This window comes from Rhincodon typus, chromosome 27 (assembly GCF_021869965.1).
Source record: "Rhincodon typus isolate 14 chromosome 27, sRhiTyp1.1, whole genome shotgun sequence".
Taxonomy (NCBI): Eukaryota; Metazoa; Chordata; class Chondrichthyes; order Orectolobiformes; family Rhincodontidae; genus Rhincodon; species Rhincodon typus.
The window spans coordinates 37,758,905-37,772,775 of NC_063358.1; the positions used below are offsets into that span (position 1 = coordinate 37,758,905).

The following is a 13,871-nucleotide window of genomic DNA, read 5'->3' on the forward strand; positions in this document are numbered from 1 at the left end:
TGGAAATCTCCTATAAAATTCTAGCAGGACTAGATAAGGGAGCATTCTCCCCCTACTTATCATAAGACTGGGGAGTCTAGAACCAGGGGTCCAGTTTAAGGATACTGAATAGGCCATTTAGGACTGAAGTGGAGAAATTTCTCCACCTGCTGGGGAGGGTTGCTGAACAAAAAGACTTTGGAGTGCAGCTTCATAGTTCCTTGAAAGTGAAATCCCAGGTAGACAGGATAGTGAGGTAGGTGTTTGATATGCTTGCTTTTATTGGTAAGAACACTGAGTATAGGAGTTGGAATGTCATTTTGTGGCTGTACAGGACATTGGTTAGGCCACTTTTGGAATACTGCATGCAGTTCTCGTCTCCCTGCTAAGGAAGGATGTTGTGAAACTTGAAAGGGTTCAGAAAAGATTTGGAAGGATGTTGCCAGGGTTGGAGGGTTTGAGCTAACCGGGAGAGGCTGAATAGGCTGGGGCTATTTTCCCTGAAACGTTGGAGCCTGAAGGCTGACCTTGTAGAGGTTTATAAAATCATGAGGGACATGGATAGGGTGAATAGCCAAGGTCTTTTCCCCAGGGTAGGAGAACCCAAAACCAGAGGGCTTAGGTTTAAGCTGAGAGGACAAAGATTTAGAAGGGATCTAAGGGGCCGTTTTTTTCACGCTGAGGGTGGTACACATATGAAGTGAGCTGCCAGAGGAATTGGTGGAGTCTGGTACAATTACGACATTAAAGCATCTGGATGGATATCTGAATAGGAAGGGTTTGGAGGGATATGAACCAAATGCTGGCGAATGGGACTAAATTAATGTAGGATATCTGGTTGGCATGGACGAGTTGGACCGATGGATCTGTTTGCACTGGGTGCAATTCTACTCGGCCTGTGGAGTTCTCTGCCACAGAAAATGATTAAGTCCAAAACCTATTTTTCAAGGAGGATTTGAAAGTTTGTAGGGCTGAAAGCATCAAAGACTAAAGGATAAAGCAGGAAGATGGCACTGAATTAGATGATGAGCAGCAATCACATTGAATAGCAGAGCAGGCTTAAAGGACTGAATGGCCTATTGTTTTTTTTATCTGAAGCAGATAAACCTTCAACTTTATATGTCTCCTGTCAAAATGTCCTAGGAATGAAAGGGGTAGGATTTTTATGGCCCTGTTGATCTGAAATTGCTTTGCAGTGTCCTTTTTTTTTGAGCCTATAATTGTTGTCTTAGTCCAGTTGTTTAGCAGTGAACTCCAGCCTTGATCTTGGTTTGCTGTTGGTACTTTTTCAAAATCAAGTTGAAACAAAATTTACTTGATCTGTTCCCCCATTAAATTTTTTGAGGGTTGTACATAGTGTGCCACAAGATCAACTAAATGAAAAGTGCTGTTAATATTAGAACACAGTCAAAAATCTACCCAAAGGATTGTGTGTTAATATACAAAGTTGTGTATTCGGCCAACTTGTATTCTTGGGTGGTGGCTGTGACCAAATGCATTATTGACATAGGGAACCTACTGATTCAACAACTTCCTGGTTTTAAACCTCTTCCTAGCCGTCAACTGGAAACATCATTACTGTATAATGCGTAATGTAATCTGGATGTGCTGCCTAGACACTCTCTGACATGTGTTTCTATTTGTGAAGCTGGTTGTAGGTCTAAAATTCTCATTCTTGGAAACAAAACATTAATTGGATGTTCATAGGTTATTTTACAGCTTGTTTAAAGGCAGGCAGCTTCTAATGTGCTTCTCTGGACTTCTTTCTGTTCTGCACCTTCAGTGCTTTGGGGAAAAAAATACATTTGGTGCACACTCACTTTTTTTTCTTTTGCCCACAGGACTCATAGAATCACCATCACTAACTTCTGTCTTGGAAAGCATCTAGTTAGTGAGGATGATTTACTGAAAGATCAGCGGGGGAGCCCTGCCTACATTAGCCCTGATGTTCTGAGTGGTGAGTTCCCAATTCTGTCTGATGACTATAAACTGTTGGCAGGGGAGTGGGCAGTTTGCCGTGTTAAGGCTGCCTGTATTCTGAATCAGTGTTTATTGAGTACAGTAATATGAGACAGGAAAACCTTCTCCAGTCTCAACACCCACTATTTTTTCCTGTTGTTCAATCATTCCAGCTTCCAGTGAGGTGTTTCTTCTGTACTGTAATCATATTTATCATCCAGATGCTCCAACAAATGGCGTAACAGCCACAGGAGAATGTGAGAAAGAACAAATAATTTTTTTTTTCTTTTGAAAAGAGATCTTCATTCTAGTTCAGTTACGAATATTCAAATTGTTTCAGTTCTTGTAGAGGCCTGTGACTCTTCAAAAGAGATTTGAATTTCGTGTTGAAATCCTGTTATTCTTTCATGTTTTAAAACCAGTACTGACTAAAAGTACTAATGACGAAAAACATTTACTTTTTAACAAACTTATTTTTACGCACTCTTCGCAGAATTACATTCCTGACAGCAAACAGTCCAGGCCAGCTTTCAGCGAGTTCCTATAACTTCACTTTGCTGAGTAGTAATTTTGAATGACTATCCCGAGGTGCTTTTGTCAGTTTTGGCAACACTTATTAAATCCCTGGCCATCAGTAAATCTATTGCTGCTCCTTCTTTCTTTCAGCTTTCCAGGACAGATTTCACTGAATCTTTTAGGTGTCCACTGAATGCATCGCTTCAACTAGTCTCCTTGTTGCACCCGGATGCTATAGCTTGCAAAATCTCACGAGTTCTCTCTCCTGACCTCATGGAAGTAGTCATTGATGTTCTTTGGTTTCGTGGGAAGTTTGTAAGCCAATACAAAGCTAACTGACTTCCCTTGCCCACTTCCTCATTGGCCATGTGAAACATATGAACTTCTATCCAGCAAAAAAACTGCTGATTTAGCTTGTCTCATCCTCAACTCCTTTCTTTTTTGAAATAAATAGACAATTTAGAATGCAACTGTTTGAAACCTGATACCTATAACCTTTTTCGGGGCTTTGAGAGTTTTTTTAAAACTCATGATCTGCAACTATTGTCATGCAATGTAATGCTTTGCACAACCTTCTCCATAAAATGAGCCTTCCTTTTGATCCTATCAAACCACCAGACTTGGTGTCAGGCAGACTTCAGAGCAGGTCACATGACTCGTGTTTGAAAAGTCAGGAAAGTGGGGAATGGAGAGGACGAACAAGATTCTGTGCAACTTGGCCCCGGTTTAAATCAAAAGGGTCAGTAATTGTGGTCTGGCCTTTTTTTTTAGAAAGCCCAAATAGCTTGATGATATAGTTATGTTACTGAGCGGAAAGGAGGGGGTTGTGAAGTGGGACTGCTCAGTGAGTTATGAGTTTGGAAAGAGCTTAGGCATGAGTGTACCAACCACACTGAAGTTATCTCAACATTTCAGTATTCAGTTATTTGCTACAATTGCATTGGTTGGTGGTGTTGGCAATAATAGAAGATAAATGTGGGAAAAACGAATGTTTATATTCAACAGAAGTCTAATTATTCTATCTACTTGAAGTGGCCAAGAGGTATTTGCATTTTGCTGTAGGTCTGCAGAAGTGCAATAATTACATGATTCTTTGTCACAGATGTGTTTCAGGTCTTTTGTCGTACCTCTGGGTAATCCAGAGGTTCAGAGACGGAACCTTGTCATGAAATTTTAAATTCTGTTAATTTAGTCTGGAATCAAGTGCTTGTTACATTAATGATCATGAAATTGTTGAATTATTATTAAACCTACCTTGTTCACTCATGTCATTCAGAGATGAAAATCTGCTGTCTTTATCCAACGTAGTCAGTATGTGACTTCATGGTCACAGCAGTGCTTGACTTTTAATTGCCTCTGAAAAAGACCCAGCAAGTTATGGAAGGTCAAGGATGGGCAATAAAATGCGGGCCTTGCCAGCAAGTGCAAGAGCCAGGAATGAATAAAAAAGTGAGGGGATATTGCAGTTGAAGTTGATTTCAGCTTATATTTTGACACCTGCATCTGTGCAGTTTCCACCATTGAATCATAGGTAAGTGACCAGAAGGTGGAGCTAGGCTGCTTCTCTTCCACAAATGCTGAAGCCAGTTGTAGCACCTCAGGTTGTGTCCAGCTAATAGTTCGTTGGATAAAGTGGGAATTAAATCTGGGATTTTCTGATTGTTTGAGCTATTTGTTCTTTTATCATGTGTTTCTCGGTATGGCAGTGTTGCTGCCAAAGTTGAATTATCTCCCATCTGTGTCCAAAAAGGTTTGCAGTGCAATGCCTTGAAGTGATTTTATTGTGGCTGAATGCATTGCTGGGCACTCGAGTCAACTGTACAGTTTGGGGCTAGTGTCACATGTATGACTGATCGGGTTGTAGTACCATGTTTGTTGTCTTGTCCACCAGTATTCTGCCTGAAATTGGCAGTTTGCATGCTTTGTCTTGTTCACCATGACAGGAACTGAGGTGTGCATATTTCTGATACGATACTGTTGCTGCAACCCCTCCAGCTGCCTCCTGCTTACAGTTGTTACCAATCTTAATTCTGCAATCTTGCAAGTAGCAGTCACTTTAATTAGAGATTGATTTGTATTCTGTGTACCTGACGTGATGTAAATTCTGATAGGGTTTCAACCAAGTCCCAAAGAAGTGAAATCAAATTCTTCTGGTACGAGTCTGTTGAATTTGTCTTAGCAAAAACTTTTCAGCTAACTGTCTTAATGATGTGTTTACGCTGGTCAAATAGCAGCAGTAAGTTTTTTTGTTTTTATTGCATTACTAATATTTTTGAATTGTCAGCAGTTTCCCTTCTTTACAAAGCTTTTATCCATTTTTATTTTCCTCATCAGCCTCAAAAGCACTTAACTCCTGTTTTGTGTTCTGATAATGCTACATTTCCTTTCTAAATTATTTAGAGGAAATTGTGTGGTTAATATTTGAATTGTGGCTGCTCTGTATTCTTTCTCTACTCCATTTCTTTCCTCCTGTGCTGAATATGTTTGCTCAAGATTTCAAACTGGTTTCCTAAGGGACAGTACCTCATCAAGGCCTTAATAGTAAGTAGGAAGACATCACAGCCAACACCTGATACTTACCCACATGGGGGCTTTAGGGAGCAGGAATTGTTCTTGTTTTCTTTTGCCCTGACTGAACCCTGTCACCTAAGGCAACTTTTTTGAATGCCTTGCCACATTGGGTGAAATTAATAAATCAAGTAAAGGCCAGGGTTTGAATTTTGCACCTTCAGCTCTGTGGCTGAGTATTGCATTAGTAAATTTACTAATTAAGCAGTATGAGAATTTTCATGTTTGGATGAGAGTGTCTGAGGGTTTATCACAATTTGTGTGTTTACTTGGCAATTTTGGGGCTATTAGATGTGTAACTATAGTTGTGTACATTTTTAAGATTTTAAAAGTTTATTTGTCTCAGGCAAAAGAGCTGCAATCAGGTTAATCGCTCTGCAACCTTGCAAAGCAAATTAAACCTCAGTAACCTGAACAAGAAGTTTAGGTTTCAAACCTATCAGCAAGTGTTGTGTACGGTAACACCAAACCTTGAGCATAGTATCTCAGAATAAGTCAGCTGGAAATGGGTGTTTCCAGTTCATTATCTACTTGCTCAGTTGTGACTCCAAAGTGGTGCCGTGCATTCACAAATTTTAGAGAAACGTGACAGTAGTTGCTGTCTGAATTGTTGATAGCCACCAAAGTCATTTTCCCATAAATAAATGTGGGAAATCCATTCAGTTGGTGAGTATATGATATCAAACACATGCAGTTGTTGACTAAATTGTTTGTTGAAATAGCCTAGGAAGCCACTTGGTTGTCTAAAGACATACCAAGAAATGTTGGCCTCACCAGCAACACTCTCTCATTTGAGAGTGAAAATTTAAACACAAAATCTATCAAGAACCAGCTGTTAACTAACTGAATAATCAATTTTCTATAAACTAGTTAGGTGTCAAAAGCTGACATAATGGCTCTGTGGTTGTGACAGATGGGATTTGAATGAGTAGCTTAATAACTGAGGTACAGCTTCTGAATGTAGCAAATTGTTGTGATAACATTTCCTTATCTTTCATAAACCAAGATGTGTCAAGTGCGTGCTAGAAAACTGTTTTCTGCGGTGCATGTGTCAAATTACACAATTTCCTACGAAATAGTTGGGATGCCAAGAAAAGCAGTTGTAATATTGGACACCTAGTGATCATTGGTCAGTTTCATTTGGATTATCTGTGTGCTGTAGCACTGATTCCCATGTCCTTCGCTGACAGAACTCCTGTAATATAATGTACCATGTGTCCCTTGTTACTCCCACTGTTAGATTTGGTTTTCGTTTTCTCTGCATCCAATATTTGAGTTATGCTTGTTGGAATTTGCATCGGAATAATCTGATAATTTGTCAGGCCAACAAAGCCACTTGAGACTGACCATGGATATTGGCTGTTGGAAGGATTAGGGTTGGATATTTATTGTTGGGAAGGCAGTATGGCAGAACAAAGGATCGCAAAATTCACACTATTGTCTCAGCCCCATTAAGTGGCTGAACATGTGGCTTTGGGTCAGTATGTGAAAAATCTGATAGAAATCATGTACAAGTGCTTAATGTTTTGGATCGGGAGATATTAGTCAGATTGAGGCCGTTGAAGGAAAGAAACCTTGAGTGGCTGCAGTTATAGTTGTCACAGAGGAAGATGGTTGTGGCTATTGGAGGCTGCTCACTGCGGTTCAAGAACATTGCTGTCGAGGTTACTAGAAGCAAACTTGATCTGCCCATCTTGAGTTGTCTCATCAAAGGGTCCCTTTTCATTAACTGAAGCTGTTTGTTTATTTGTTCCAGCCTCTGCTAAAGCAACTCATGTCGTCATGTGCAGGATACAACCCACATCAAGCTTGTAACTGCATTGGTTAGTCCCACCTCCACAATCTTCATGGCACCAGTATTTTTCCCCTACCATCAACAACATGGTGTTGCCATTGACCAATAAGTTAACTGGGCCAGCCACATCAACAACCTGTTTAGAAGTTGAATACTCTGTGTGGCTTTGTTTTTGAAATTTGAATCTCCAATCAAACTGTCTGACATGGAGAGGGGGAGTAAAAAAAAAAAAAAACACCAAACTTGGCTAATGTAACAGATTCCACTCTTGGAACTATTGAGCCAAGCTCTACGCTCTTGGACTTCTGCCCATTTTGAAGCTAGAACTTGAAACCAAACATCCTGAGCACTCTTAACATTACCTACTGGCTGTTTATTTCACTGATGATCCCTTGGTGTCCTCTGACCTTGATTCAGCCTCCTCCTCCTGTCAGGAATCTGCAGGGGCCAAGACTTTACAATCTGCAGTTCCTTTCAATACTTCTGATTTAGAACAGAATTTCTTCTAAACATTTTACTAATTTAGTTCAATTATTAATATGCTACAGTTATAAAGCAAATCTATGGTTATTAACATTTAGGTAATTAAAGTTGGTACGGGTTTAGCAATAAAACCTTGGATTGCAGTGTAGAAACCAACAAAACTTTGCCCTGAATAAACAAGACTTTAGGCTGAGTAATTTGTGAGCATGTGGAAATGTTGGACACCTCTATGTTGCTTAATCATTGCATAACGCATTGCACTTTACATCTTTATTTTGGCTGGAGCTGTAAAAGAGAGAACTGGACTTAGTGGAAAATAGTTTCTGGACAAGATTTTCGGAGTTGTGTGAACCTGATGTATTCCTGATAAAGTTACTACCTTATTTTCAAAAACCAATGCATTTTAGTAAAAATTTGGATTGGCATTGATTTGATTGCCTCGTCATAGTACAGTGAATGGATACAAAATAGACTTCTCTTTGATGTTGATCCTCTTTTTGGAACCACTTTAGAAACATCAAAGCATTACATTGCTTTTTTTTTAGTTTTGCTGAAAGTGGGATATTTTCAATGTCTGCAGGAAGTGGCAGTCATGTTGAATAATTACTTTGCCTCAGTATTTCTAGTAGAAAAGAAAGAGTTTGCCAGAAGTCCTGAGGAAATTAATAGTGGATGGGGGACAGGGACTGAATAAAATTTTAAGTGAAACATTGATCATGAGGAAAGTAATGGAACGACACTGAAAACAAAAATGCTGGAAATCACAGCAGGTCAGGCAGCATCTGTGGCGAAAGAGCAAGCTAACGTTTCGAGTCTAAATGACTCCGTCCTAAGTAATGGAACTAATGATATCCATCCACAAGTGTTAAAGGTTGGGGGGACAGCAATTGTAGATGCCCTAATTATAATGTTTCGGTTTCCTAGATATAGGAGTCATTCCTTTTTGGATTGTAAAATTACATGTCACTTTACTTGTTAAGAAGGATGAAAGAGGAAAAACCAATGAAATTCTGACATGTTAGCCTAACATCTGTGATGGGGAAATCGGTGGAGTCTGAAATCAAGAACCAAGTAACTGAACACCTCAAATTTTCAGTTAATCTGGAAGAGCCAGCATAGATTCATGATAATTAGGTCTTGCCTAACAAACCTCATTGAATTTTTTTGAAGAGGTGATTATGGTAGTGGACAGGGTAATGTCTATGGATATTGTTTCTATGGATTTCCAGAAGGTATTTGATCAAGTTGTAAAGAAGCTGTTAGCTCAAGTAAAAGCCCACGGAATTGAGCGCAAATTACTGACATGACTGGGGAATTGGTTGAATGGCAGGTGACAAAGTAGGGCGAATGGGTAGGTACTCAAATTGGCAGGATGTAACTGGCTCCCACAGATCTATGTTTAGGTCCTCAATTATTCTCATTATTTATTTAATGACTTGAATAATAACATAGAAAGTCATAGTCCAAATTTGCTGATAAGTTATTTGGCATTGTAGGCAGTGCAGATGATAACATTGGCTACCCTCTGAAGTGGCCTAACAAGTCATTCAGTTCAATGCAATTAGGAATTGGCAACAAATGCTGGCTGAATAGCAGCACTGACAGCATCCCACACAACAGTAAGGGGAGGGAGAAAAGGCTCCTGAATTTACCTAACCCTGTCAGCATATTCTGTCCTCACTTAGATAGTTGGCATTTTTCTCTACAGGAAATCTAGACATGAGCAACTTTAATTCACCTGTGTGGAATGGGTTCAATTTTGAATTGAAGTAGTGTCCTATAGTTTACGCAGGCTGTGGGGGACAACTTGCTGTTGCCTAAGAGAGGTTCTTTTTTTGTTTGATGCCTTGAGTGTAGTTGATCTCAATTTTAGCTATTCTGACCCCAAATGGATATAAAATAAGCACATTAGGTGAGCAATGGCCTTCAGTTTTATTGTGGGCTATTGCTTTACCTTTCACTCTCTCCAATTTTTATTATGTCAAATACATCTTGAAACTCAAAATATGGTTTGAACGTTTTTGTTTTCTTTTTCATTCTCTTTACAGAAATGAGTCAGGATCTCGTGTCACATGATGAATAGATTATGCACAAACCACAAAAACCTCAGCTGTCCCAGAATTTAGTAATTTCATTTGTAACCTGGTTTGGAAGTGTCATTGGTGCTAAATTGTTAGCACTCATTTCTGTTATGAGATTGTAGTGAGTTAGGAGGAAGCAATGGCCTAGTAGTGGTATTATCACTAGACTAGACTAATAATCCAGCAAATTGGCTAATGTTCTGGGGAGCCGGTTCAAATCCCACCACGGCAGATGGCAGAAATTACTCCATCAAACCATTGTCAATTGTCGGAAAATCCCATCTGGCCTGCCAGTGTCCTTCAGGGAAGGAAATTTGCCATCCTCCCCTGGTCGGGCATGCTAAATGTCTTTCTGGACCCACAGCAATGGGTCTGAAGTTGACTGCTGTCGGAAATGGCCTAGCAAGCCACACAGTTCTATTAATCGCATGAAGTCTCAACGAAGAAATGAAATGCCTGAGCACTGGGGAAAACAATGGCAGAAACAACTGTCAAAGCTCTTTTTACGAATGTCTGGGGGCTAGTGCCAAAATTGGGAGTGCTCTGTCTCAGACTAGTCCAGCAACAGCCTGACACAGTCAAACTTTACAGACAATGTCCCTGACACCACCACCACCATCATCCCTGGATACATCCTGTCCCACTGGCAGGACAGAGCCAGTGGGGGGTTGTCCTGGGAGTCCTCAACATTGATTCGGGACCCCAAGAAGTCTTGTGGCTTCAGGTTAAACATTGGCAGGGAAACCTTCTGATTACCACAAACTGCCCTCCCTCAGCTGATGAATCAGTACTCCTCCATGTTGAACAATGCTTGGAAAAAGCACTGAGGGAAGCTGTGGTGCAAAATGCACTCTTGGTGGTGGATTTCAATGTCCCCCACCAAGAGTGCCTCAGCAGCAGCACTATTGATTGAGCTGGTCTGGTCCAAAAGGACATAGCTATTAGACTGGGCCTGCAGCTGCTGGTGAGGGAACCAACAAGAGGGAAAACGTACCTGACCTCATCTTTGGCAATCTGCTGGCTACAAATGCATCTATGACTGTATCAGTAAGAGTGATCACCACACAGTCCTTGTGGAGACCATGTCCTGCTTTCTTTTTGAGAATTACCTCCATCGCGTTGTGTGGCACTATCACTGCTAAATGAGACAGACTTCAAACAGATCTAGCTACTTGACTGAGCATCCATGAGGCACTGTGTGCCATCAATACAAACTGAAATCACTGGGTAACGGCAAATTCTGCTGGTTGAAGTCATACATGGAACATAGGAAGATTGGTTGTAGTTTTTGGAGGGCTGTCATCTCAGCTCCAGGTCATCTTTGCAGGCGTTCCTCAAGCTAATTTCCTAGGCCCAACCATCTTCAGCTGCTTCATCAGTGGCCTTCCCTCCATCGTAAGGTCAGAGGTGGGGATAGAGGAGGCGATGGCCCAATGGTATTATCACTGGATTGTTGATTCAGAGACCCAGATAATGTCCTGGGGACCTGGGTTCGAATCCCACCATGGCAGATGGTGAAATTTGAATTCAATAATAATAAGATTCTTAATTCCAGATATTTAACAATTACTGTGAATCCATTGTCAATTGTCAGGAGGAAAAACCCATCTGGTTCACTAATGTCCTTCAGGGAAGGAAACTGCCATCCTTACCTGGTCTGGCCTACATTTGCTGTGGGTCGGGAGTCAGTGTGGTTGATTCTTAATCTGTCCTCTGGGCAACAAATGCTGCCTAGCCAGCAATGCCCACCCCCTGTGAATGAATAAAGGGGGAAAAAAAATGTTGCAATCAACAGTGCGCATGTTCAGCACCATTTGCGATTCCTCAGATACTGAAGCAGTCCATGTTCAAATGCGACAAGATCTGGACAATATCTAGGCTTGGGCTGACAAGTGGCAAGTCACATTAGTGCCACAAATGCCAGGTAATCTAGCCACTGCCCCTTGACATTCAATAGTGTTACCATCACTGAACCCTTCACTTTCAGCATCCTAGGGATTACTATTGACCGGAAACTCCACTGGATTTGCCACATAAACAGTGGCTATGAGAGCAGGTCAGAGGCTAGGAATACTCCCCTCCTGACTCCCCAAAGCTTGTCTATCTACAAAGCACAAGTGAGGAGTGTGATGGAATACTCTCCACTTAACTGGATGGATGTATCTCCAGCAACACTTCACGATTGACACCATCCAGGACGAAGCAGCCTGCTTGACTGGCACCACGTCCACAAACATCCACTCCCTCCATCACTGAGACTCAGTAGTGCCGTGTGTATTATCTACAAGATGCACTGCAGAAATTCACCAAAGATCCTTAGACAGCACCTTCCAAACGTACAACCACTTACATATAGAAGGAGGAGGGCAGCAAATACATGGGGATACCACCTGCAGATTGCCCTCAAAGCCTCTTGCTATCCTGACATGGTAATATATTGCCATGTTGGATCACAATCCTGGAATTCCTTCTCTAAGGGCATTTTGTGTCAACCTACACCATGTGGACTGCAGTGGTTCAAGAAGGAATCTCACCAGCACCTTCTCAAGGGCAACTAGGGATGGGCAATAATTGCTGGCCAACCAATGACACCCATGTCCCATGAATTAATTTGGAAAAAAAAAAAACACCTTTGAACTCTGCAGTCTGTGCAGTGAAAGTACTTCTATAGTGCTGTTCAGTTAGGAGTTACAATATTTTGACTTTGTGATAGTGGAGGAACTGCAATTTTTAGTTCTGTATCAGAATCATATACAATCCCTACAGTGTGGAAACAGGCCTTCGACCCAACAAATCCACACTGACCCTCAGAGCATCCCACCCAGACCCATCCTGTGTAACCCACCTAATCTACACATCCTGAACACTATGGGCAATTCAGCATGGCCAATCCACCTAGCCTGCACATTTTTGGACTGTGGGAGGAAACCCACACAGGCAAGAGTGCAAACTCCACACACAGTCGCCCAAGGGTGGAATGGAACCCAGGTCCCTGGCTTTGTGAGGCAGCAGTGCTAACCGCTGTGCTACTGTGCTCCCCCAGTTGTTGTTTTGGGGGAGAATTTTCAGGTGATGCTGCCTTGTGCCTGTAGCCCTTGTTCTTGGTTAGAGGACATTTTTTACCTGAAGCAACTTTCTTTAAAAGAAAAGTTGCTGAAAGTAAAGACTGTTGGGAACTATGTGCTGAAAATTTGGCATTTCTAAACCAAATGCCTAAAGTGACGCACATTCTAGTACGATGCTTAATTTGCATATGGAGTAACTAAAATGCAATATGTTTATATCAAGAGGAAAAGTGAAATTGAAGTAGACTTAATTGTCACTTTTATACTTTCTTTGTACAATTTTCAGTAAAGTTACTTTTAAAACATGTTTACTTAAGGTGCGTAGAATTATGACAATGTTTTGATTACTTACTCTAGAACCAAACATAACTATAGAATGTGAAATAATTGTCTTCTACATGTTAGAAACAGTAATGATTGTGGCCTATAATGATCGGTGTAGCTGTACCGCTCAAAGTAGTTTATTTAGAACGTGATGGTGTCTGTTAAAATAATTATTTTAAACAGGAAAGTGGGGGATCATGAGCTTTTTATTCCCACAATGTAAGGACACCACCTCTCATGCTCTTTTTTTGAAAAAAAAAATTAAGACTTTTACTCCTGATGACGCAATCTACAGGAAAACTTTGGGATCAGTAAATGAGATGTTAAGGAGCTACCTGCAGCTCCTGAATTGCAGACCCAGTTTTAGGTGGTAGAGGTCACAGTTTTATTAGATGTTGTTGAAGGGCTGTTGGTGAGTCTCCAAAATGTGTCTCGGCGATAGTACACTCTGAAGCCAAATTGTGAATGTCTCGGGAGTAAATGTTTAAGGTCTTATTTAATGTTTGTATATAAATGAATCATTGTGAAATGCTTCTGTGATTTAAGCAGCACTTAACATTATTAAATGTGGAGAGAACAGTATTATTGCATGTAGGACTCCATGCAACACTTCCATGTTCCGCAGTGGATAAGGGTGGGGGAACATTACAACAGTGAGCATTCGAAGCCTGTGGGCTTCTGTGCCTGCACTGTTAGTTAATGGTATCTGAGATGATATGGAAGTGACAATAATTAAAAAAACAGTCTTTTGGTTACATTGTCAACCCCTTGTACCGTTGTACTGTTGTATTGACAGGCCTGGAAGCAGATTGTGTGACCACCAAGAGACTTGGTCAGTGAGTGACATGTGGGATTTATGCAGCAGTTAATATATATGTTAGTCATATGTTGAGGCCTTGCAGTTTTAGCCAAAGTACATTTATTTTGTACTTTTTTTATTTTTCAGGCCGACCGTACAGGGGCAAACCCAGTGACATGTGGGCACTTGGCGTAGTGCTCTTCACCATGCTTTATGGGCAGTTTCCATTTTATGACAGCATACCTCAAGAGCTTTTCAGGAAAATAAAAGCGGCTGAATATACCATCCCAGAGTAAGTTGAT

General features: G+C 40.9%; 1 protein-coding gene across 1 annotated transcript in view; it reads left to right on the forward strand.

Annotated features, from left to right (window-relative positions):
• Window positions 1-13,871, forward strand: part of stk40 (serine/threonine kinase 40) — a 29,473-nt gene that overhangs the window by 2,123 nt on the left and 13,479 nt on the right. Inside the window, exons 2-3 of the mRNA XM_048612958.1 lie at window positions 1,821-1,936; window positions 13,717-13,861. Coding sequence (XP_048468915.1) covers window positions 1,821-1,936; window positions 13,717-13,861 — 261 coding nt within the window. The remainder of the gene's footprint in view (window positions 1-1,820; window positions 1,937-13,716; window positions 13,862-13,871) is intronic.